Source organism: Carcharhinus amblyrhynchos, chromosome 22 (genome assembly GCF_965287045.1).
Source record: "Carcharhinus amblyrhynchos chromosome 22, sCarAmb.v2.hapA, whole genome shotgun sequence".
NCBI lineage: Eukaryota > Metazoa > Chordata > Chondrichthyes > Carcharhiniformes > Carcharhinidae > Carcharhinus > Carcharhinus amblyrhynchos.
Genome location: NC_137345.1, coordinates 39305794 through 39333173, shown reverse-complemented (window position 1 = coordinate 39333173; position 27380 = coordinate 39305794). Strand labels below are relative to the sequence as shown.

The 27380-nt window shown below is 38.1% G+C and overlaps 1 protein-coding gene across 6 annotated transcripts in view; it reads right to left on the bottom strand.

The window, feature by feature from the left end:
- Positions 1–459: 459 nt before the first annotated feature.
- The window catches only part of csde1 (cold shock domain containing E1, RNA-binding), a 104285-nt gene continuing 77364 nt past the window's right edge, over positions 460–27380 (bottom strand). For all 6 annotated transcript variants that reach the window (XM_080210166.1, XM_080210167.1, XM_080210169.1 and 3 more), the window contains 8 exons: positions 25619–25726; positions 21818–21993; positions 18012–18124; positions 13465–13584; positions 10827–11005; positions 6116–6279; positions 4438–4570; positions 460–1463 (listed from right to left, as the gene is read on the bottom strand). In XM_080210166.1, coding sequence (XP_080066292.1) covers positions 1416–1463; positions 4438–4570; positions 6116–6279; positions 10827–11005; positions 13465–13584; positions 18012–18124; positions 21818–21993; positions 25619–25726 — 1041 coding nt within the window. In that variant the 3' untranslated portion in view covers positions 460–1415. The remainder of the gene's footprint in view (positions 1464–4437; positions 4571–6115; positions 6280–10826; positions 11006–13464; positions 13585–18011; positions 18125–21817; positions 21994–25618; positions 25727–27380) is intronic.

Below are 27380 nucleotides of genomic sequence, written 5' to 3'. Positions count from 1 at the left end.
AATGTTTTGCAGTCTGGTGTTTTGGTTTGATAATGCTCCTGTGATATGGCTAGATATTTTATTATGCTAAATGCAAGCTGTCATTATTGGGATTAAATGAAGGCCAGCAGAAGACTTTTGTGCATCAAAAACACCAACACGGCCTGTTATTCAATACTTGTAAATCAAATTAATCTCAGAATTCTTGCTTTATTCTGTTTACCCTTCATCCACTCCAACCTCCCCAACAATGTAGGGCTTCATGTCAGGAAGTATCAAGCTATAGCCTCTCAGTTGGTTGACAGACTGCACATGCATACAGTCTATTTATGCAAATTCTCTGCAATTTCAGCTGTAAAGTTCTTGTGCTTAGTTTATGTGCATTGTGCCCTAAAGTTACTAAATCAACCATTTAAACTCAGGCAATGAAACAAATGAAAGAATTTCACAATGTTAAGTGACATAGGTAGACAAAGTCGATTTGAGATTTCAGAATTTATGGTAAAACGTTTTATTGTAGTTTCTTTTTCATGACCATTAACAGGGACACAGGAGAAAGCCAGGTGTTTTAGTTTCCTTCTTGCAGGAACAAAGCAATCTCCCAGTTTATACAAACCCCAAACTGTGAGCAGAGGCGAAACAGAAACAGGATACTGCCTCTGTCCCACATCAACATCAATTAAATTCCTGATCTTATTTGGTATAGTAACACAGACCAGTTTTTTGATTACTAACGCTTGATATCAACTAGTCTCCCTGTTTCTATGCAAAAGGCATATATACAGTACCAACAATTAACATTTCCACCTTGATGCATTAATATACTTTTTAAAAAAAAGTCAGCCGTTCTCTTTTTTCATTCGGCATTACACAGGGTGCCCTTTGTGGGAATAACAGTGATATTTATTTTTTAGGCACAAATCTGTTAGTTTCTGGAATAGGGAAAAAATGTTCCAAGGCTGCAGTGCTCCACAGCATCAACAAACTTGTACTGAAAGGTTTAATGAAAGCCAGCACTCATGGCACTCAAGTGTTTCAGTTGTATAGCTTTTTTTTCAGATTTTCTAACATATAAAGGCAAATAAACTTACAAATTTCAAATTAGCATTGATGTAAGATGCTGTCTGAGTTTAAATCAAGCTCCTATAAGGTTGTGAAACTATAAAGGCTTCCTGCTCATTCACTGCCCCGAGCCTGTGCGTTACCTTTTTTTGTATTTTTTTGTTTTTGCTTCATTTTGTATTTTTTTTTAAGCTTTTGATAAAAGCACAGACAAGTGGTAGAACTGAAGATTTGCTTGAAAATAGATAAATTGTGTTCCATTTTGGACTGGGAAACACAAGAGGGTAGTAGAGGCAGACTAATCTTGCGTAAACCCTCCCCTCCCCGAAGATACTGCATTGGGTAATGTGCTTGCTGGGGGGAGAGAAAAGAAATCAATCGATGACTCCAGCTTGACGAATCTTTCTCTCTGCAGTGAATCCCTGCAAGAAGTAAAACAAATGGTTAATTTCCCAGTGGTTCCTCAGCGAACTGGATACGCCAGAAACAAGCTGACAAAATGGGTCTTCATAATTAAACATTTTCATTGGTTAGAAAACTGCAGAGTTGGCCCAAAGTCAATATAGTAAAACTCAGGAGCTCCATTCTTCACACTTCAGAGCTGCAGCTGCTAGTTTTATGCTGATCTTGAATACCTTTCAATCTTCATTTGCAAGTCAAATAAGCAACAGTAAATTTGATTAACAGCAACAACCCAACTGTGCTATGCAGACAGCAAATGCAAAACTCTAGTTGAATCGCTGAAGTGACAGGCCTGCTAGCTCCCCAACTTTCTGTTCTCCCAAGGTTCCACTGGGGGCAGATGCAGACCAAAAGTCACTTAAATAACTTAATTCCAGATGTTGATTGCTGGCAGGCCATGAAACAGGGAAACAGTCCAGATCAAGTAGTCAGGAAGAGGAACTTTAAAAAACCTCTTCCTCAGCCAAGGATACAGCAGCCAATCATGCCCCCTGTAATCTCAGTAGGGAGTCAGTACCAAGGAGGTCAAGCCTTACAATAAGTATACTCAGTACTACATCATATGCTATGACTGTTGAAAAAGCCATCAAGTAAACCATATTTGTTTAACAAAATTCTCTAGATACATGAAAGCTATTTTTATGTACAAAATCCTGTGAGGATCTTATTGTAATATTCAGGGTTTTATTTCTCTTAGGAACAGAAGGATATTCTGAGCTATTTTTAAGGAATCCCAGCTGATGGGGGTTCCTGTTTGAATGAAAAACCAACAGTTTTTAAAACAAGTAGAGATCATACGTTGGTAAAGCAAAAGATAGAGATCTCAATTTTCTGCCAATTCTAAGTGTCCCTACAATCAATAACAGATGTCAACTTCTTTCACCTGCTTCCCAAGAGTCCACTAGGACACTTAAAATCCTGGAATGCCCTCCCCAACAGCATTGTAGGTGCAAAATGCTGGTTTAGCCAGTGACACCCACATCCCAGGAATGAAATAAAAACATGTGCATTTTCCTTTCCCCAAATCTATGGCATATATACATAAACTTTAACTTTAGTAGATGGAGCAAACATGCTGTAACACTCTCCCCGCAGGACCCACTGTAGCAGACAAGATAGATACAGTCTCACTGCTCCGAAACTAGTAACCTCCGATTGAAAGTGTAGTGTGAGCATTAGACAAGGCCAAAACCAATCACAATTGACATCCTCTATAGTCCTCTGAAATCTACTTTGTATGCTTTTGTACATCTCAGTACATTCACCCATGAAATCATGCAGGGAGGAACAAAGGGATATACCCATACATATGCATTATGAGCAACTCTATCTTTGGCAAACTGCATTATTTAAAATCAAAAACTGACTGTGAAAATGTTGCTAGTAGTCAATTGAATTTACTTTCTATAGCTGAAATTAAGTTGTAAAGTCCATAGCAACGTCTTTCACTATTGTTGATTCATTCACAAAACAGATAGCTCTATACATTGGATCACATCAGCAGTTGGAGATGAATCAAAATGAACATTTTTTTGAATATCTAATTACTCAATGGTGTGATAATGAGCAAGTTCAATCTTCCTGTGTGCTGAGTTAGTCAATTTCAGCTGGAGTGACAGTGGGCCTTCCACAAACCTCAATTTTCCTTAAGGTCTGAGTGAATTGGAAATGTAATCCTGCTTTCGGCAGCCTAACTTCTACTGCCACTCAATCCCTGCCTGAACTTGCTTGTTCACTCAGATCACAGCTGATCTGACTGTGGCCTCAAAGCCACATTCTGCCACCTCCAAAAACCTCTGACTTCCCTGTTAATCAAGAATCTGTTTACCTCTACCTTAAAAATATTCACTGACCCTGCTCCACCACACTCAGGGGAAGAGTTTCAAAGATTGAAAAAATATGTTTATACCTCCATTCCTGGTTGTAGTCTCTACCACAAGTGGAAACATCCTTCCTGTGTTCAGTCTGTGAAGTCCCCTCAAGGTCTTACATAAGAACATAACATAAGAACATAAGAAATAGGAGCAGGAGTAGGCCATCTAGCCCTTCGAGCCTGCCCCGCCATTCAATAAGATCATGGCTGATCTGTCGTGGCTCAGTTCCACTTTCCCGCCCTCTCCCCATAACCCTTAATCCCTTCTCTTATCAAAAACCCATCAACCCGCTTCTTAAAAATATTTAGCGAGGCAGCCTCCACCACTTCAACGGGCAGAGAATTCCAGAGATTCACCACCCTTTGAGTGAAGAAGTTCCCAATTCATTGAGATCAACACTCAAATTTCTAAACTCTAATACAGGAGGTCCAGCCTAACCAATCTCTCTTTATAAGGTAAGCGCACTCTCTTCCACTCCCACCCCACCCCGTATCAGTCAAATGACCATTCTCTGAACAGCCTCTAACACATTTCTATCCTTTAGAAATAAGGAAACCAAAACTGTGCACAGTATTCTAGATGTGGTCTCATCAACTAGTGCAAAACATCCCTACTTTTGTACTCCATTCCTCTTTCAATCTGAGCTTTCAACAAAAAGGCAATACAAATATGTATTATAGTGACAGTCTCCATCTACAAAAAGGTAGGAAAAAATCTGGACCACAAATCAGTATGGGTTGAAACTTCAGCACACTTAAAACTGACGCAATGAGTGTTCTGGCATTTCTAGTTTAAAATATGAATCTACAGCCTAATCAATGACATGTTAAATTCTCAGGACTGTTTCATCTGAAGACATGGCTGCATTTTTCAGCAAGATTTAATTTAAAGCTTATAACTTTCAATACAAATTGCAATGCTTTGCCAAAGACAGCCAAAAACCTGTGATCCAAATCAATATTAGGAGAGAGTTAATTATTATGTAGTGTTTCAACCACTAACTACTCATATCACTTAACTGATTTAAATCAATTTCTCACCACCATGTGATAGCATTTACCTTTGTGTTATCAGGTCCTTTTGGTTGGCGAAGCACAACCAGTTTTGGAGCGCTTGCGTCATCCAATGTGATGCTCTTGAGACGATGTACTAAACGATCAGGACGTGGAGCTGCCACAGGCCGAGGGCCCTCACTGCCAAGACAAATATCAACAATATATCTCATCAATTTACTACATTTAAAAATCACACTGCCCATCTTAGAAGTACATTTTGGCAGAAGAGAAACAAGAGCAGTTAAGGGCTGGAATTCTTCTCGCCAATCTTCAAAACTCTGCAAGCGTTATGGGTGGGATCTTAGTTGGATAAGCCAAGAGACCAACTAGTTCACTTCAAATGGAACCTTGATATCAATGGAGCTTTGGGTTATGTCTCATCTCAAAACACAGCAGCTTCGTGCAACACTCCCTCAATAATGGCTTGTCTGCTAAGATTATCAGGAGTGGGGTTTGAATCCCCAACTTTCTGATTCAGGTGGTGATATTTTGCATTCTCACTTTTACGAGGTATTGATGCTTTAAGATTCTCAAAGCAAGTGGTCTTAAGCCCGATTAAAATCTGACGATGCGTAACCGTATTCCATTTCTCAATGATCTGTTACTTGGTAGATATCCATTGTCAGGCAGACTGACAAAAACTAAGATTTTGCAATTTAAAAAAAAAAATCACTCTTGCTAATGAGGGAAAATACATAAGGGCTTCAATTTCAGAATTCACCATTTTAACTACTATGCAAACAAAAAATTTCAAAATACGCCTGAAACAAATCTTCTCAACTACCCATATTAACATTGCATACATTGTCAGTGTGGAAATATACATTGCTCCCACACACTGGACAGAACCATACTTGGGAATGCAAAGCATCTTGCAATGGGAAAATACAGAAAAATGCAGTGATTCTGCATTCAACAATCTTGAGAACACAATGGCAATATCTTTGCAATTATAGAATCCTTACAGTACAGGAGGCTATTCAGCCTGTTGATTTCACACCAACTCTCTAGAGTCTCTTACTCAGGCCCTCTCTCCCACCCTGTTCCCATAACTCCATACATTTACCATGGCTAATCCATCCAAGCTACACATCTTGGGACACTGAGGGGCAATTTAGCATGGCCAATCCACCAAACCCACAAATCTTGGGCTGTGGAAGGAAACTGGACGGAGCAGCCTGAGGGAAACCTATCCAGACATTGGGTGACTGTGGAGTTTGCATGTTCTCCCTAAGCTAGAATTGAGCCCAAGGTCCTGACACCATGAAGCAACAGTACTAACCACTGCCACCAAAATAATAAAGTAATGATTTGATACATTGGTAAACATTGTGTCTTTTACATACTTTAAGCAAGATAAATTTACATTTCAAGCAGCAAGGAAGACAAATTAAAATAATTACATTTTGCTCTGAGTTGTTCAGATTTTGATATGTTTTACATAGCTCTACCAAAATTTATTTTCAGTTTCCACTGAAATTATAAAAAACACTGAAGACAAAACCAGGGTCCTGTTCATGATTCTTGGCTGAAGAGCCAGTGGACATTCTGATTCCTGTAATGTTGCAACATTTATTGCAAGTAGGTTAAGTGATCTCCAACTCTGGATAATTTGATAGCATTCCACTTAGACGTTCAAGTATCCCCCCACCCCAGTCATTTTTGTGTATACCAGAAGCTTACCTGACACGGAACACATTGCAGGCACTGCATTTTCCTGTACGTTGGTTTAAGATGACAGAGAACTCCACCTCATCTCCAGGCTGCAACTCCACACCATCCAGTACTTCATTCACACGGAAGAACAGCTTTTTACCATCACCAACTTCATAGTTAATGAAGCCAAACTAGGAAAAAACAGAAACAAGATCAAGATCATGGGAATCATATGCAAAGATGCACACAATGGAATAACCAAATTAGGCAAAGTGAAGAATATAAAGCTCCCCAAAAGCCTTCTCAATAGGTCAGCTGTCAGTGAATTTCAAAAAAGTCAAAACACAATGAGAAACTGAAGGGCTCCAATGTCCTCTGAAGCCATAACCTTTATCATCACTCCAATACCGAAGTCTCCCTATTCTACAGGGTATAATGAACTGCAATTCTAATCATGTAGAACTGAGGACCGAAAACCCAGATAACCTAACAGCAACTACTTACGGTGCCCCACATACCTGGGTGCATGAGTCAAGTGGAACCAGATAAACAACTTGCATTTTGAACACGAGGAGGAATAGAGAAGGGTAGGGAATGGCAGTATTTGAATTTCATAACATTTGAAATGTTAATAAAATAGAATTTTGAAGCAGAACAAAGTCACTTTTGACGTTAACGTTAGTGAAATAAATGATCAGTTTTGCTGATCGCTATCATTATTACAATACGGTTAAATCCTTCAGCTGATATATTGGGGGCTTTTTGTCCAGTGTTGTCCAATTAACACATTTTGATTTGCCCATTTTATTCTGTAAGGTGTTCAGAATTATTTAGAATTGTACTGTACAATTTATACTGAAATGTAAAATGGTGAATACTTTTTCATTTAGTTAAAAAAATAATCAGCATTATTTAATGAACAAATCCTGGAATGGTACATGCTGGTTGAAAAAGGTGAAGGAGTAAAATTAACACTACACAGATCTACCAGTGTAATGTTATACTCCCCAATACACCCTTTTCAAAAATGCAGCACAAATCGTAGATTACCATGGAAACCACTGCTGCAGTGCTTGCTATCATCGGGTAGGTCATACTGGGAAAGGCTTCATTGCAGTTTTACAAAAAAGATGCAAGTCAAACAGTTTTAGAATTCTAAAACAATCATTCTGTAAAGTGCTCCAATTAACATATCTATGCTTTAGTCATAAAGTAGCCATTTAATAAACAGTGCACATAAGTAATCCTTCGTTTGGAATGCAGTGAGTAGGCGTTATTTTTAAAGAGCCTATATAGGTCCTACACAAATTACAATCCTATGCTGGTCAAATGCTTGAAAAATATTTTACTAAAAATTATGGAATTGCACTAATGAAAAGCATATGTTAATTGCTAAATTCTATGCTCATGTCTCTATACCACAGGGTGTAATGGACTGAAACTCTGACCATGTGGAGAGAAGGGGGCTGAAAACGTAGATACCCTGGCAGTGACTACTTCAGCATGCCATACACATACCTGAGTGCATGAGTGGCAAATGAAGCTAGATAAACAATTTGCATTTTAAAAAGGTGGTTGGAGAAGGGGAAAGAGAAGGAAAAAGGGAGTGAATGACAGTATTTGGATTTCATAACATTTGAAAGTAAAAATCTAAGCATAAGAAAACCAGTTTAAAAAGTTAACATTAGTGGAATAAATTGGTTTTGGTATTATATTGTATACTTCATTGTTACAATAGAATTAATTCACAGGGGAAAAAGCCCTCAACTATAATTATGATTTCCCATTTTCTTCTGTAAGGTGTTAATATCAAATTCCATTCAATATAAATTTTAAGTGGAAATAGAAAATGGTGAGTATTTGTTCATGTCAGTAAACCAAAAAAATGCTAAGATGTTCCTTTTGCACTGAAAACTTAATACTCAATACAGCAGGTAGCAACATTTACACTTCAATCAATCTCAATGCTACATTAATCTTGATGTTCAAGTAATCTGTAGTAGACTCACTTCTATTTGAAAAAGTCAATCCTATTCCACATATTTGACACCAACTTAACCCCAAATTTTCCAGATGAAAGCAACTCATTTTAGATTTCCCTTTCCAGTATCCCTCCCAAGATCAAGAACTTAGATATGGGACTGCCTGTGAGAATCTTTAGACAAATGTACACAAATCTTTGGCACACATTTTAAAAATCATTTTACATTATACTTAAACAGTTCAAATCAGTGGTCATGGATACTCAATGACCAATGCACACGTTTGCCAGCTAGATGAAACAGGCACACCCATAAAAAGGAAAAAGGCTGCCTTTCTGGTCACATTGAAGGTTTTGTAACGAGCATACACAGGTTCCTACTAAATCTGGAGCAGAAATCAAGGGAAAAAGCCGAGGCTGGCAAGAATACTCAACTCCATTTTGTTGCAAGGGATGAGAAATACTGCACTAATTTACATGGTTAAGATGATTTCTAACCAAGGTCACAGACAGTAAAGTGGGTAATATGCTACAAGTACACAGCTAGTAATTAGGAGAATTGGGAACTAGTATCAGTTGTCATAGAAGGAATGGCACATTTTACCAAGGCAATTCAGGAATTCCAGTTTTACCTAAAAATTAACACTTCAAAATCTCTTCCTGTTTTTAGTTGAAGATAGATAATGCTACTAGTGTCCTCGGGCTAATGGATGTCATCAGTGTACATATTTGAGTGTGTTTTGCAAGATAATGCTAAAATAGGTTGTCTATTTACGATCTAGTATTTAAAACACTTTGTTGTAAACTGCCTTCTCTCAGAGATGGAAGCAAAATGTATTTTGGCTACTCTAGGGAGGGAGGTGTCACATGCCCTTGGAGCCTGCTTGGTTATTAAGATAATGACTGAATTTTTACATCAACTCACTTCCCTGTCCAATTCAAATTCCTTGGGGATATCAGGATTTGGGATAAGCTAGGAAAGTGGAGTTGTATGCCAAAGAAAGTTTGAAGGATTAAATGGTTTATTCCTGCTCCTATTTCTATATCCTTTAGAGTAGCTAAAGTATCCTAAACCCACAATCCCTTGATTCCCTTTGTACCCTAAAACCTGGTTTTGAACATAAATGTCTGAGCATCCACAGCTATTCCAAAGGTTTACAATCTACGAATGAAGAAAATTCTGATCCCAAACATAAACGGCCAACCCTTATCCTGTTAGTGCCACACAAGGAAACAACAACTTGTATAAACTCAATACAACACCTGAAGCTGACCAGAATATTCATTCCATTGTGATCTGCTTACACGTTCAAGACTCAGCAAGAGTTTAGGCTGAAAATGTAGCAGCTTTTTTTTGTTACTGAGGGGGACCAGAATCATGATTCAAATCATTTGACAACAGCTATTCAATACTATATCACAGCCAGAAGCAGAAGTGAACATAGTGACATCAACACTAGTCCACAAAGGAAATACAAAGCCCGATTATAAAGAGATTATTAATTGGGCTCAAAGTTTATTCAAGCAGCAACTTACAACAGCAAATTAAATAACCCACTGAGCCACCCAGCTGCCCATTTTCCCCTTGTATATAAGAATCCTGCCCCTTGTTCCTGGTGTCCTTCCTGCTTCAAAAGCAGTTTGAGACATGGAATAGCCACATTTGACAGGCTTGCTAAGATATTACCAGTCATAGTCACACAAAGTTGTCACTATCATGTAAATATTCACCACTGTGGGCACTGCCTCTCCTGAAAAGTGGTTTAAACATTTCCATAGTTGGTTATTTACATTGTGCTGTCACCCTGCAGCCCAATTGGTTTTCTCACCTGAGGCTAATTGATGTTTTCAGCAAACTGGACAGTTTTCAATTTAAAAGACTGTGACTGTTTTTTCCTCAAGCTAACAGTGTTACTTTTTCTCATCTACTATCATAACACCGTGGGCCCAGCTTGGATTTGATAATAGATAGTGAACAAGCAATGGAATCTCCTGGTACTGTACCATGTAATATTTTTATCCGTGAAGCCACTGGTTTCAATAAATAACCTTTTTTCAAATCTTTGCTGCATCTAATTTGAGTTTCATCTGTTTCCATTAGAGTGACATAGATCTGTTAGACCCATCACAAAAGGCATTCACTTATGACAAACTGAAGCATTTTGCAACATGCTTGTTTTTTCACTTGTAAACTACATAAACATTGTGTTTCCTCCACAATTATTTACTAAAGTCAAAGCAACAAAATATCCAAATGCAAATACCGAGAATCTTCCCACATTAATTCACAGCAGTATATCTTTCATTGTAATTTTTCCACAATATTGCTATTAAAATTGAGTATTCCGATACAGTAAAAGATTTTTCTTAAATCTAAAATGAAGGTGCATTTATACTTCAATTCCTAAACTATATGTGATTGCCGTGAGAAAGCATGCATGCATTATTCAGCTTCCTCAACTGCAGACCAGCCCACAATAACCATCCTGGTCACAGGTCAGGGAACGCAGTGTACAAAGCGCTGGTCTCTCCTTGGATGTAAGCAACTCAGGTAAGTATACAGGTACAGGGAAAACATTAAGATTTTTAATGGTCTGATTGTATATTTGTGAACAGTGCCTCACTCCAGGGGAGAGGCACATTTTATATTTGAAACTGATTTAATTAGTTATCTGAAATTGAACTCCTTAAGAGGAATTCCACAAAGCTTAAAGTAATTGTGCACAATCTAGAACAGTCGCTGGCATTAACCCTCACCTGGTCTTTCACACAGTCTACAGAGCCTCTCCGTAAAGGTGTGGCATCGTAGGCCAATTTCTGTCCCGTTAGGGCCACAGTGCACAGCTGGAACTTGACAGTTTCCCCCTTCTGAAGGCAATCTGTTTTGTTTGCCAGACTGATGATGGCAAAAGGGTATACTTCTCCTCTCATTGTCCCTGAAGTTAAAAACATAATTATTTCTTTTCAGCACAAGTTATCTGAAAAAACATTACTGCATCAAGGGTGACTTTTGTGGAGCAAAGCATTAAATGAATTAAATTGAGTATCCAGTTCGAAATTAGCACATTAAAAGCAGCCATTTGAAAGACTCAACATCTTTAGGACAGAAGAAAATGTGGGGAAAATTCTATAGTTACAAAAAAATTTAAAAAATGTTAATACACCAATAAACTTGATAAATGAGGAAGGAAGAGACAAGGTATTTCCTAGGTACCATGCAAGCTTTGAATCTGCCACCTTACATGGGTCTTTGGAATACCCAAGCTCAAGTCAGGAAGCACAATCTTCCCAGAAGGTCTGTCAGTAAACCATACATGGGTGACTAGAAAAATACAGACAGCCCATTAACTAAAGCTCTAATTAAAATGCTGCTGATTTAAGTAGCCATGTTTACTCAAAGGTCAAGTCTCAAATTCCACGAAAAGATATTTTTGCACCAAAGAATGCAAGTTCTACTTTGGAATTTAACTCAACTTTTTTACTATGAGGTCTTTTACTAATCCAACACAAATTGAGCAATCAGAAATCTTACAAAAATAATTGTTTTATATTCCTCAGAATGTGGGTGTTGCTGGATAGGCCAACATTTACTACCCAATCCCAATTGCCTTCAAGGTGGTGGTGATGAACTACCTTCTTGAACCACTGCAGTCCATGTGGTGTAGGTACACCCACAGTGCAGTTAGGGAGTCCCAGGATTTTGATCCAGTGAGTGTGAAGGAACACCAATATAGTTACAAGTCAGGTTGGTGAGTGGCTTGGAAGAGAACTTGAGGTGGTGGTGTTTCTATGCATCTGCTACCCTTGTCCTTCTAGGTTTGAAGGTTCTGTTGAGTTGCTGCAGTGCATCTTGTAGATGCTGCACACAGCAATGATGGTGGAGGAGTCATTGTTTAAGATGGTGAATAAAGTGTCCCAACCAAGTAGACAATCTTGTCCTGGATGGTATCAAACTTCAAAATATTGTAGGAGTTGCACTCATCCAGGCAAGTGGCAAGTATTCCATTATACTCCTGACTTGTGCCTTGATGATGGTGGATAAGCTTTAGGGAGTCAGGAAGCAATTTACTCTCCACAATACCCTGGCCTCTAACCTACACTTGTAGTCGATCCAGTTCAGTCTCTGGTGAATGATGATGACAGGCTGATTTAAATGTTGCAAGATGCTTCACTGAAATGCAATTAGAAATATGCTGAGGTGGCAAAGTCAGGAGGGAGTTTGGTCAGGGGGAAATTATCAAGAGGGGTTGGAAATGATGAAGCAACTTATGCAAAATCTACAATCCAAGTTTAACACAGATTTACCAGAATACTTGGATTTCAAGCGATAAATTATAAGAAGAGATTACACAAAGTAGAAATGTAACTCATTGGTGTTTAGAAGGTAAAGCGGTGACTTGACAGAAGTTGAAGTGCAGCCAGTTGGGAAGTCTAGGATTGAGGACAGTCTAAAAATTAGAACCAGATCCTGTAGGAGTGGAATCAGGTGGTATTTGGAACACCTTCGCAAAAGGCAAATGATGCTAGATATATTGTTAATTTTTAATCAGAGATTGATAGATTGTTAACCAAACAGTATTAAGGGATATTAGAAAAATGCAAGTTTTGGAAGTATGATCCCAGATAAGTCATGATTTCACCAGATGGCAAAACAGGGTCTAATGGCCTCTTTTTGCTCCCATGTTTGTAACTGAAAGTTATCAATGGTTTTTGGAGGGGGTGGTACAAAAGGTCAAAAGCAATGGAATTTAAAGCTTTATGGGGAGGTGGATTTGTAGGAATGTGCAAATCTAGTGATTTAAAATGAGTGAAGATTATACCAGTTACTGGGCACCAAAACATGTTACAGGTCATCAAGGTAAGGTGCAGTGAAGCATGACTAGATGTAGTTTCAGACAAGTTTTTTGTTTAAAATCAGGGTGGAGGATGGGAGGCTAACTGATTCTGGAGTTGGCAAAGCCATGGATGAAGGCTTTAACAGCAGGGGTGAACCAGAGAAGGCTTTTTGTAATGTTTTGTCAAATATTTGAATGTAAAGGAAATTTGGAGATGGCCAAATTTAATGAGCCAAGAAATGTTCTCCTTTAGATTAGTAATTGAGAAAGCAGCATAACAAAAATGATCTGACAGCTATTAACCAGCCACCAGGGAGAATTAACTTTAGTAGAAGACATTAATAGAACGATCAACTTAGCAATTTTGTTTTTCAAGACTAAATAGCTCATCATTGGCTCTGGATTCAATCCTGCACCCTGGTCTCTTCCCATCCACCCACCCACTCCAAATTCACTATCTCAATATCCTTCAATTTCAAAACTGACGGAGACAATTCAAGCACACATCTTGATAGACAATTTAAATAAAATAGTCGCTTGCACTAATAACAGAACCTTACCCTCTTCAGTAATCTCAATCAGTCCCTGATACTCAGCCTGCTGTGGATCCACACTGCGTAATGGCCTCACCACTTTACCGGTATATACGGTTGGATACACTTCATCACTGGGACCATTCACTGTAAAAAAAAATGAACATTAAGTTGGAGGCCTAACCTATTGCCATAAGTTGATTATAAACAACTGGTAGCAATCGAAGCTTGAAAATCAGAAAAGGCGGAGGAACTACATGCACCAATATTGATTTCACAATATACCTCTCTAACCAGTTTTGAGACAAAAACTAAAGCAGCAAATGACAGATACAAAGGTTTTGCAATCTTCCTTCATAATATTTTTAAGTGAGAGGAATCAAAATGAGACTTAATTTGTACTTTAATCCAGATCTTTTAGGAATTAACCCAGATTTGATTTGAAATGTTCATTACTGGAAATGAATCAAAGCCATGCCACCTTGTCTATTAAATACCTTATCACTAATAAAAAATTCTGTCAAAAGCTCACAGCAGTACAACTTTTTCAAGTTTAGGAAGCCAATACTGAATCATGCCAGTTCTGTGCATGTAGGTGACAAACAATCTCCAATCTTCCCTATTTTTACAAGAACGTTAGCAATGGCCAGAGTAGATTCTTAACAGAAGTCTTTCCATTTTTCCCCTCCTAGTACATGTTGGAAACATGCATCACAAAACTTCATTCCAGCCTGTCAATTATTTTTAAGATAAGAAAAAAAAACAGGGTAAGGGTTTGCAAATCACCCAATATGCATTTAAGAATAGAAGCAGAAACTCCCCAGTGGATCACTGCTCAAAGATTCAAGCAAAGGATTCAAATAAAATAGTTTTGGTTTCTCTTCCTTATATAATGCAAAACTAACTTATGATAATCATTTTTATAGGTCTCTGTAGAAATCAACAGGTTCTTAAAACATCACAACTTCCTGCCAATGTTCCCTTGCTAAAAGCATACAAGCTATTACCAGGTTTTGGCACGACAACACATCTAGTACTATACCCAAGAGGCTATTCATTTAAGTCTTGTGTGTGGAAAATATCAGAATTATCTGAACAAAAAGGGCATGAAGGGGTTTCAAAATTTTTAATCTGTACCAGCTTCTTTCAGGCTTATTATTTTTAGCATCAAAAATCATGGAGAAATTGGGGGGGGAAATGCTGAAATCAAAACCTGTATAAATTCAATGACATTGTGATCAGTTTTTGAATATTACTAACCTGAGGAAATAACTAATGAGATACAGCTCAGCTAAAGGAAACCCAGAGACAGCTACACATATTACTGCCATCCTTCCAAATAGCCAGTCGCTGCTGTTTCAATGCAGTATGTTTCCACAATTACACAATGACAAGTTACTTGTAGAGTAAAACAGATTTAGTCTTTACAAGTACTCTGTGCACTAGGATGCTGACTGCTAAAATGGATGTTTAAGCAGCTCAAACTTCAATCTGGAGGAATTGATATTACTGATATAACTTTGCAGAGCACGCAGAATGCTGTTGTCACTCTACACAGTGCATTTACCACCCTGATATCTGGCAAGAAAACAATAGGAAATTTAGCAATTCAAAATAAATTGGTGCTTTAAATTTAAGTCAATAAAATGTGGAAGTATATTGAAAGAAGTCTGTATTGATTTTAAAAGGTCTCATCACAGCCAACATTTTTCAACAGGAATCACCAGGTAGCCACCATAAATTACAGCACTGACAAAACCGTTCAGCTCAAAGAACCATAGTTCCAATCGCTGCCCTTACTCTGGAGTAAAATCAAAGGATACAAGATGGTTACCTGGTGCAAAATGAACTTGTGTCAGCTCAGCCGAATGGACATAACAGTTTGACACTTACCAATTAGTAGGATCAAGCAGAAAGTCAAGTGAATCAAGCAATTGGCAGCATATACAGACCAATAACTAGAATATTAAATGCTACCAGTCCACGACGCAATTTGTGTTCCTCCGCAATGGCACCACCAACCCTTTTTGTAGTAGGAACAATAGGACCACTCACTGTTCCATGCCCTCAAAAGGGGCGTAGCTGGAGAAAGATAGTGGCCTGGGCCATCAGCAAGGAAGTCTGTGCTGATTGGAAAGTTCTGGTCACACTGGGATTGTCACTCAGCTACAGATTCCTTGGGCCCTGTCTGGGGGGTGGCAGAGTAATTAGTGCCAAAAATAGAAACCATATTATCTGTGGATTAACCATCCTGGGAAGCAGTACATCAAAAGGCATTGGAGACCGTCAACCAAGATGGGGCTGAATTAAGAGCATACATGCAGAAGACCTGCTATGCATTAGACCATCAGTTAGCCCAATGGTGGTCGGGGGGGTAGCGGTGCTGCTATTGTTGGTCCTTTGGATTATTTGATCATAATCCTGACCAAAAAGGGGGAGTTGTTGTAGTAGAATCAAAATTAAAGGATACAAGATCATTACCTGGCACAAAATGGACTCTGGAAAAAGGCATTAAAAAGGTGTACAGACTTGGGCAGAGATTGCACAACAAAAAAAATGATAAAACCTGTTAGTGTCTACATTACTGCAAGAAATAGATCAGACTTTGAAGCACCTTAGCTTGAGATAAAGCAGAGCCAAAACAATGAGTTTCTGCAACGAGATCAGTCATTGATGGGGGGCATAAATACATAAAATGTATGTATAGCGATGTGTTAACAGTTGACATCCGTACTTGTCTACTCTATGTATAACAATGTGCTAACGGCTAATGTCCATACTTGTCCATTATTTGAATATGTATAAAAGATGCTCAACTGCCATTTTAAAGTCGAGACGGTGACTGCGTGCACTGTGGAGAGCCTAGCACTTCTTGCAAAGCTGTGTCTGATAAAACTGTGTTGAATCTTAGTGCGAGTGGTGATTTTCCCACAACTAAATGTTGAATCGCTTTCTTCACAATTTCTCCACCTTTTAAAGCTAGAACAGATACGGCTTCTACCATCATTTTTGGTAGATCATGTCATGGTCCCAACAGTCCTCTGGAGGGCAAATTTCTTCTTTTGGTAATCTTGCGCCCACTAGCTTTCAGATTTAATTGATCAAAACATCTTGATTTACAATACTATTACATCAGCTCTCAATAATTCTCACCCCAATGACCAGCCTGGCTTTCTTTACTAATAACAAAAGCCTGTTCAATTTTGTGGCATGTTACTGATTTGTTCTGTACCCATGTCTTTGCCAGGGTATTTGTCTGAGTAAAACACTCCCTGTACATAATGGCCTAAACAATTCTATATGTGCTTAATAAAAACAACAGTGATCTATTCATAATATTACTTCAACCCCAAAGTTTCAGTTTCTCCAATTTGAAAAGAACAGAGCTTAAATGATTTGCAATCCTTCCAGGCCTCCCTCAGATCCATCCTGAGGAAAAAGATTGAACTTAAACCTTCTGTATGATTCAACTACTCAAATTCCATGTCTCACAATTCAGACCTAGGAGGAATACTGTATAGTTCACTATTACTCATTTAATGAAGGTGGGAAGATTTCAATACATTAGATCAATTATTATACACATCCTGTACCATATTCCTGCCACTTCACTGCTGTCAAATAAAATGCGAGTTTGTGCGTCAAGGGCCCCAAATTGCAAAGCTATAACTTGTAATATTTTCAGCTAATAACAACATTTATTATCTGGTCAAAGATCTGAATGCATAAAATAAACAGATGGGATTAAGTGCACGTAGTAATTTCCTAATTTTACCTGAATTGCATACTGTAAAAAGGTACAAGTTTCAGCTGAACTAATAACAAAATTACTTCCATTGAGCAACTGCATGTAAAATTGGTATTTTGAATAGAAATGCCAGTTTAACTGGATAATAAGTACAACATTTCAAACAAATATCAAATTGAAGGATAGCTGAAGTACATGCACAAAATTCCACTGTAGAATCAAGCTCAATTTCAGTTCAGAAACCTTTGAATACTGGATCGGTTCCACATAACTTCTACATTTGAAAAGTATTGTACATAGTGGATAGCAGTGTACCATGTCATTTATTCCACTTATATTATGCTCTTCATACAAACACACTTGCAGTGGTTTCATTTCCTCCAAAATGCTAAGACATTAGTTAGTACATATATAATGGGATAGCAAAAAAGAAACTCAATGATCATTGGAAGAAGGCATCATACATCATTATGTATCACTTTAAAGACAGAATTACTAAGATATTAATTTGCCAAAGGATTAACTAACCTGCCCTGCTGCATTACTTGCAGTGTAGCTGGGTGACAATAACAACAGTGGAAGACCATGAAAAAAAATCAGTAGTCCTATTAAGGAGACCAACCACAAAGCTTGGCTTTGAATTTTCAACCATTCTACCGTACTACATACAATGAAATTACAACTATACTTAACCAAAACTGTTCAACTCACCAATATAATCAATCTTTGACATCTGAAAAAAATGGATTTCTTAATTCTAAATCGCGATTCAGATTAGAAATATTGAGCTATTTCTCAAACCCATAAAGGACCACTTGGTTCTTACCGGTTGTAATCTTGGCAACTTTTTCAGCGCTCACTTTATTTCCTTTACCCTTTGACAAACTGTATTCCACAACATCGCCGACATCCAGCTCATCAACATCACCCGAGAATTCACTGGGGACAACAGGAACATCAGTGGATTAAATACAGCAAGCTCAACGATACAGCACTGCTCAAAGATTTAACTGCACAGGAATTCGGACATCCTTGTATTGATTTTGTGCCAACACCAATATTTTAGAACAGAGATTCTAAAATTAAGAAGCATCAATATGCAAGTTAATATCTTTAAAAACAGCTCCAAACAAAACACCATGTTCAAAATGGTTCAGAATGGGATGTTCCATTTATTCTGGGAGAGTTCTTACCCACTTGATCAGATTAAGTGCCTTTACCCAAGAAGCTAGACCACAAATAATATTGCATAATTGCCACCAGCAATTTACACCAAAAGCAATTAACATTTCATGGTTTTCTTCAGAATTCTGTATGGTCATTTATAATGTTGGTACAGATCTTAAGGTTACAGGTCTGGTACATACCAGACAAGGCATTCCATCTCCCATTCTGTATATGTTGTAACTGTCCCATGTTTCATATAGTCTGCATTTTCAATTGAAATTCAATTTGATTAAAGTCAAGGTCCCCAATCTTCCCATTCTAAATGGTGCTGTTACTCCAGGAATCCAAACTCTACGTGTATGTGGAATTCCTAATTTATAAGGATTGCTAAATGCTGGAAAGTTTCATACTCTTGAGCTATTGCTCTGAAGGAAAAGGAAGAATGCCAAGATGAATTAGAACATCGAACAGTACAGCACAGTACAGGCCCTTCGGCCCTTGACGTTGTGCCGAGCTATGCCTGAACCCAAGATCAGGCTATCCCACTCCTTACCATTCTGGTGTGCTCCATGTGTCTATCCAACAACCACTTGAAAGTTCCTAAAGTGTCTAACTCCACTATCACAGCAGGCAGTGCATTCCACACCCCAACCACTGAGTGAAGAATTTACCTTGGACATCCCTCCTACATCTCACACCATGAACCTTAAAAGTTATGCACCCTAGTACATCCACCCAAGGAAACAGCCTCTACACGTCGACTCTATCTAGCCCCCTCATTATCTTATAAACCTTTAAGTCGCCTCTCATCTGCCTCCACCCTAAAGAGAAAGACCCAGCTCCCTCTACCTTTCCTTACAAAACCTACCCTCCAAACCAGACAGCATCCTTGTAAATCTCCTCTGCATTCTCTCCAATGCTTCCATATCCTTCTTATAGTGAAGTGACCAGAACTGCACACAAAACTAGGAGGGATGGCTTTGTGTCAGGAGTTGACACCAAAGTTTTGGTTTACATTTTGTTTTGCTAGTATGCTTGCTGAGTGGACAACTGGTTAATAAAGCAAAAAGGTTAATAGAAAATCTGAATATTCAAATTATGAAGTCAATATCCTGGAATTTCCCAACATTGCTCTGGGCAATATCAAAGTTGAAGGTGGCACACCACCAGCTTCTCATGACTACATAAAATGGACAGAAATTGAGGGGCTTGCCAGCATCATCCACACAAGAGGAAGTAATTTATACCAATTGACAAATCAGTGACTAGAGGACACAACTTTACCAAAAGGAATCGAGATTAGCATTTTTCTGCATTAACATGGAATACCCTCAAAAACTGCTGGAAACAGAATTCATGGTGGGTTTTAAAAGAAAGTGGATAATGTTTGAAAAAGGAAAAGCCAGATGCGGGACCATGTGGATAGACCTAGCATAGATGCAATGAATGGTCCACTTTTATACTGTAGAATGCCTTGTGTACTCACTAAAGATTACTACTTTGATTTAAAATGTGCAAATTACTACTTCAATGAAAGAACAATTCCAAGAATTCAAATGGGCCCACAATGTGAGGTAAACAAGACTGATCTGCTGCTCATTTTGCTTTGATGCCAATAGTTGCACCTATCAGAAGCCAATTGGAACACCAGGAGTTTGATGGCATATTAATTTTTTTTTTACATGAAATGCATGCAGCTAGGCCAACATTTTACTGATACTGTTGCAATCTTGAAACAAAATTCATCCTCTTGTACTCAAATTTGTTTCCTGAAAGCAATTACTGTTTTAGATGTCCATTCATATAGAGGTAGTCTGGTTAAATAAAATGTAGGATAATACCCCCAACTTACCAAAAAAAGGAGAGTGACATTAAGTGAATGCACAACAGATTCCAACTAGCTCCCATCAGAACTTCTGCCATAAAGGCAATACCAAAAGTATCAGCACTCGGACTTGAGATTGTCCTTGTCTGAATAAAAAGCTCTATTGGAGAGTTAGTGCAGACTTGATGGGCCGAATAACCCCCTTCTACACTGCTGGGATTCTGAGGCATAATTCAAAAGGAGACAGACAGGTGGGTGGACAAGTCAATCCAGGCCATTTTCGCTAAGTGAATTTGTTATCTTACTGCCCCCAGTTTTGGGGAATGTTTAATCATTGGACAGAAGAGGAACAAAAATGAATTCAACACCTACAAATTTTGTTGCTCAATCTGAAACACATGGTTTGCACGGTTATATTAGAAAACATGAAATTGTTCCTATATCTACAAAATGACCCACATTTCAATACCTAGAATAACTCAGTTGATTTTGATGTAAAGTGTATCAAAACTAAGTATCCCATTTCAGTACTGAATGGATGGAATTGAATGGGCCAAATTAAAAGATCATTCATTAGTTCATAAAAAGCAAACTGGCTTGGCTAACATTCGACTTTCTAGGCACCATGTGTTAGTTTAGCTGAAAATAATTCAAAGCTGCAGACAGAGAATATTTGAACTTCAAAAGTGTTAACCATTTGCCTTCCATTTCTCTTGCAACCCCTGAACAATGATAATTACTTTGGATAATGTGAATGGGGAAAAGAATGTTTAAAAAGGAATTTCATTAGTAAATTTGATGAGATCACGTAAATGAAAGACCATTGCTTGTGGAGCTGCTGTTCATGAGTTCAGTCAACGAAATCAGGATCGAGTACTGTTTTATAGGCATCTCTTCACAAATGTAAAAAATGCACAATTACTCTTCCAGTATCAAGTGGAAAAGTAACCTGTAGAAACTTAATTTTCAGAAGACAAACTTCTGAAAAATACACAATTCTAATTTATTTTAATGATATTTAAGACAGTTCACTGCAATCTTGTTCACTGTTTGTCACAAGTTGAATACCCATTTCAGCAACACCACCTACTGGTGGATTCCTGACCAGAGTTCACTTTTCCCCCACTCATATTGAGCATAAAATTATTTCAACAAACTAAAGGCAGATGAATTTTAGAGATTTGAATAAAATCATCAGTAGTCCTGAACACAGTAATTATAACAAATTTGGCACAGAATATATATTCTCCATTGGTGAAATCTACATAGCCTAAAGAGTTATCACAATGCCACAGGTGGCTGACTTTGTTGAAAGGAATCAAACATTTATATCCATCACAAAATGCCAATCAGCATGCATCCCATAGGAGCAAGATTTGAAAATCATTAAGGTCTCAACTATATATAAAAAAGCACTGGAAATGGAGTAGCAAAAAGGCTATTTCAATAAATGTATATTGAATGAAGACAAAAAAAACTTGCCAAGAAAAAGCCATGCTTAGGACACACTTAATGTTTCCTACAAAATGTGCAAATAGTGAACATTAGTTTGGATGTGAAACTCATTAGTATGCCCCTCACCAAATGACTACATTCCAGTTATGTTGCAAATACAATGCAGAGTCAAATATGTGGCTCACCTGTAGTGGAAGAAGATTTCTTGATCATGCTGGGATGTTTCTATGAAACCAAAATTATCCTTCAAAGCTGCTACATATCCTACAAGTCTCTTGGCATTCGGGTTACGATTTAAAATTTTGATCGACACCGCACTCTGTAAGCCAGTTCTCTTAACTTCACAAATGCTAAATTCAATCTACGTGGAGGAGTAGAGATAAAAAAAAGACATTTTCTTAACTGAATTATTCCCATGATAGCATGGCTTTATAAAACTAGCAAGCATATACCAAAAGCACCCTATCAAGCCTGCACCGATCACAATCCCACCCAGGCACTATCCTTGTAACCCACATATTTACCCTGCTAATACCCTTGACACCAAGGGGCAACATAGCATGGCAAATCCACCCGCTCATCTTTGGACTGTGGGACAAAACCAGAGCACCTGGAGGAAACCCACGCAGACAGTCATCCGAGGCCAGGTCCCTGATGCTGTGAGGCAGCAGTGCTAACCACTGTGCCACCCTGGTAGAGAATTACAATTCTCAGTTGAAACTTCAGATACATCCCAAGTGGAGTTTATTCAGAACACCACAACTCTATAGGAAATGACACTAACCAGATTGTGAACTTATCAGCTATAGATAACCTGATGGCTATAAAAGGTCATTCCTTAAATGCCTTTAGGATTAAATTTTACTGAATATTTTTACGGCTAAGATTTTGACAACCGTTGTGGGTACAAATGGATGCATCTAGTTTTCTGAAGTCATCACAAAATTGCTCGCAACTCCTCAGCATAATGAGTTCAGTCAGTAGCTGCTCTCTGCAGACGAGGTAATTGCCAGTTAGTCTCAAAATGGAAAGCCCAAGTCTGTGGCACAGGCATCTCAGACCACATTCCACTAAAACAAAATAGTTTTAGTAAATTACATAACCAAAAATCACAACAGGATAGGAAAAATACAAGAAAATATTATTTTGCACTAGATGAATCTTCACAAGTGATGAACCTCACTTAAGTCATCACCCCAGTTCCTGTCAGTTATTACAGAGAAGTCCCAATGAGTCAAAGTGTTCAAGAATATAACCTTTTTGTTTTAAACAAATTGATTGATCACAACCAAACTGCAGCTGTTCACATAGGAGACACTTGTAACTCATTCTTAGATATTCCTACTAAACAAATAACTATACTAGTTGATCAAATTGGGATTTTTAAGCAAATATATTACGAGGCAGAACTTCTGCAAATGGAGGCATGCAATATTGAATGAGCATAGTTTTATTCTTAAAAAAGAACCATACAGACATTACATCTACAGCAGTCCCCTGCCAGTAATATGACCAAAGAACTCAAGTGTAGTTGCATCTGAACCACCATCCATTCCATCCAAAGATGGAATACTTTTTGGCAGTTTCCATCAAGTGAGATAGATTAGCCGAAGCTTGGAGCCTCAGTTGGAAACCAATGTTTCAAAACATTTTACTAGTCAGAGCAGATTAATGAACTACAATAAGAGAATAGATTTGGTTCATCAAGCTCTGCTGGCTTTTTACTGGAAAGATCAAAAATTAATTGTTCTGTTTATTCTCCATTACTTTGTATTTCCCACTTACAAAAGTGTACCTTTTTTTAAAAAGGAGATCCCCACCTCAATTGGACAGCACAGTAGTACAGTGGTTAGTACTGCTGCCTCACAGCTCTAGGGACCTGGGTTCGATCCCAGCTCAGGTCACTGTCTGTATGGAGTTTGCACATTCCCCTTGTATCTGCACGAGTTTCCTCTGGGTGCTCTGGTTTCCTCCCACAGTCCAAAGATGTGTGGATTAGGTTGATTGGCCATGGTAAAATTGTCCCTTAGTGTCCTGAGATGCATAGGTTAGAGGAATTAGTGGGTAAAATATGTAGGTATTTGGGGATTGGGCCTGGGTGGGATTGTGGTCGGTGCGGACTCTATGGGCTGAACGGCCTCTCTCTGTACGTAGGGTTTCTATGATTCTATAGATTCAGTGAATTGCTCTGTAGCAAAGCATCCTACACCAACAATTCAATATAAAGAAATTGATTCTCAATTCTGTCCTCTGTGACAAATCTAAATTGAAGACAATTAAAAATTCAGGTCTGTTATAACTAAAAAAGTCTTTGGTTTGAATTGTTTCCTCAAGTGGTGCAAGCAATTTGCTTCAAATGAAATTTGACTCATTGTCCTGTTGAGATTTTGATCAGAGTGAATTAATATGGGTACGCAAATTTAGTGTGATATATAACCTATATTATTTCGTTTGATTTATATTTTTGCAATTATACAAGATGCTGAATGCTGCCATTTGAAATTTCTTTTTAACTTTGAAAATGTTGTTTCAATTCCTCTACAGCCCAGAGCAAGAGCCTTGAGAAATGAGGAATATAAATTTTCAATTAATATCCTTATGCTGAACAATTTTTAAACACTTTGCACGTTTGAGTCCAACCTTCAGAGAGGATCTTAACTGCGTTACAATTGGAGGAACAGAGACAGAAACCATACCTGATGGTATCTCTCACACACTCATCCACCTGGAGAGCAGCCAGAGGACTGTAGTGGTTACAGTAGATAGAACAGGGTGATGTTACAATGGGTTAAAGATTGTCATTCCAAGATAATGCAAATTGTTTTATTCTACATCACTGCCCCCATCCCATCCAAGGATAAACTGCATTTAAGATGGCTACAATAGTGATCACCAGCCACATTACAGGGCTTATAGGATGATGGAATGTTTATGCAGATGTACTAATTTTGCAGTCTTTGGAAATATATGCAGAGACCTATATCTATCATAAGGTAAAACAATCCTTTTCCAAATGCAACAATGGGAAAATTATAAAAGCAGAATTTATTTGCAACGTGCATTATAACCTGTAGACGTTGCTAAAATCTGTCACTTTGCACTGGGTTTAAAAACAAAATCAGAACCTGACATTAGAAATAAATTCATAAATTCTTCCATCTTTTGTACCATGGCCACATGGTGGCTCTATCAATCTTTCCATTTGAAAGATTATATGTTGCATCTAAACAGCATGGAGTTTCTTTGGCCCCAAGGTAAAAGAACAAAATATGCCAACATCACCTGACTGTGGGACCTTGCTGTGTACACATTATGTACCATGTTTCCTACATGACAGAATTGGTTAAAGTACTTGAAACATCCTGAGGATATGAAATGTGTTACAGAAATGCAAGACTTCATGACACCATTTGAAGGATAGGAGACTTCTTCGAACATTGTTGATATTTATCCCTCAACTATCAAGTTGATTGTAAAAATGTTAGAGTGAGATTGTCACAATTCAAAAGCCCATTATTATTGTATGATGCGATGAAGATGGAGGTCAAACTAGATGGACCTTTTCAATCCAGCAATTCTTATGTCCCTTTAGTTCTCACCTCTGCCACCCAGTTTTCTGCACCTTGGTATAGCTGGCTCAGCCCTCTTAAATATACTTGAGCTGAATAGTGCACTTTATCTCAACTCTCTATGTGCAATATCACAGGAGATGGGCTAGTATTTTTCTACAATGAAGAAATCAAAATTAAGTACGAGAGGGGGGCATAAGAATTATTACCTTCATGCGGTACTGCCATTCTATAACTAAAATAAACTGCAATGAGAGGCACCGACAATTCTTCAGGACTCAGCTACAACAGTAACCCAAACTGTGAATCACCAATACATACTGGTCTGGTCAATTTTATCTTAATAGGTGGTCATTTGACCTACTGTAACAATTGAAAAAATCATGCTAAAACTTTCAACTTCATATACAAGTTTACCTTATCACCATGCTGTGGAATTGCACACCCTTCCAGATCTTTTATATGGTATGGTACGGTCATTCTTATCCCAGCTTCCTCATATGCAATGATTCCCTCTTCTGCATCCTAAAAGAGCAATATAAACAAGACAAGTTGAACAGTGAAAGCCACTCCCTGGCAAAATCTTACACATTAATTCGCCCATAATTACAGAAATTGTCTTCATTGTGGCATGCTCTGGTTCCCCAAAAAAATTCAACTATGTTCAAATAGAATGTGCAACAAAAGCTCCATCTGCATGTAGTTTTAATCCAAAGATGACTTTTTTTCAATTTAAATTCAAACCAGTCATGTTAAAAAAATACAAACTTCATTCATGCCCCCAAAATAATAATTGATAACATTTAATACATTTTCTCTTGTTAAAATAGTTACCATGTTTTAGGTGCTACTTATTTCCTCATAATAGGTGAGCAGCATAGATGCACTTAAGGGAAAACGAAATAAGGAGGGAGGAAAAAAACAAAGTAACCACTGGCCACAAACTTAACTGGACTAGTCACAAGCAAATCACATCTCCTCAAAACATTTCTCATTATCTACAAGTTAAAATTGTGGTGTGATATTCTCCACTTGCTCCAAGAACACAGAGCTCAAGACCAAGCATACAAATGACCTGTTTGATCAGCATCCTATCCACCACCTTAAACAATCTCGACCATCAGCTGCAGCATGTACCATATACAAAATGCACTGCAGGAATGCAACAGGTTCTTAGCATGCCCACATGCTCGACAACACAAAAAAAAACAAGAGCAACAGAGGCAGGGGAACATCACTACCTCCAACGGCACAATATCCTGACTTATCATCACTGTTCCTTCACTGTCACTGTGTCAAAGTCCTGGAACACTACTGTGGAATTTATCTTAGAGAGCAATTAAGAATGGACAATAAATGCTAACTGTGCCAGCAGACCCATCGATAATGAAATAAATTTTCTAAAACAAAAATATCAGTTGGTACCGACTGCCTATTTGTGCATTGAAATCCAATGTAATCATGTGTTAAACATGTGTTGAGCATGGAATGACTTTACCATCAAGATTACAAGCAGAAGGTCATTTGACCTAATATAATATTCACAGACCCATAACAGATTCAGGGGACTGAATGACTTAGGTACATACTTAAAATGGCAAAGATATACATTCCTTTCACGGCAGCTTTTAACGGTGTAAGTTTTATCACCTATAATGTGGACTGTGCCAAGTGAGTTTACGCAATTACACAGGTTTTCTACTTCTACCATTCAATGTCAGCTTATTGTTTTTCTTCAGCCATTGTCACTATACCCCTACCACCCCAATGCAGGTTATCATGGTTTCCACCCTCCAGTCCCTGAAGGTTGACTTTCAATCTCATTGTATTATTTAATCTTCACAGGGCAGCATGACAGTGGTTAGCACTGCTGCCTCTCAGGATCAGGGACCTGGGTTCAACTTCAGCCTTGGGCTACTGCATGGAATTTGCACTTTCTCCTGTGTCTGCGTAGGTTTCATCCTGGTGCTCTAGTTTCCATCCATTACCCAAAGATGTAAAGGTTAGGGAGATTGGCCATGGTAAATGTGGGGTTATGGGGCTAGGTTTCTTTATTAGTGTCACAAGTAGAATTATGAAGTTACTGTTACAGCAATTAAATTACTGTGAAAATCCCCTAGTCGCCACATTCCAGCACCTGTTCAGGTACAGTCAGCGAAAATTTAACATGGCCAATGCA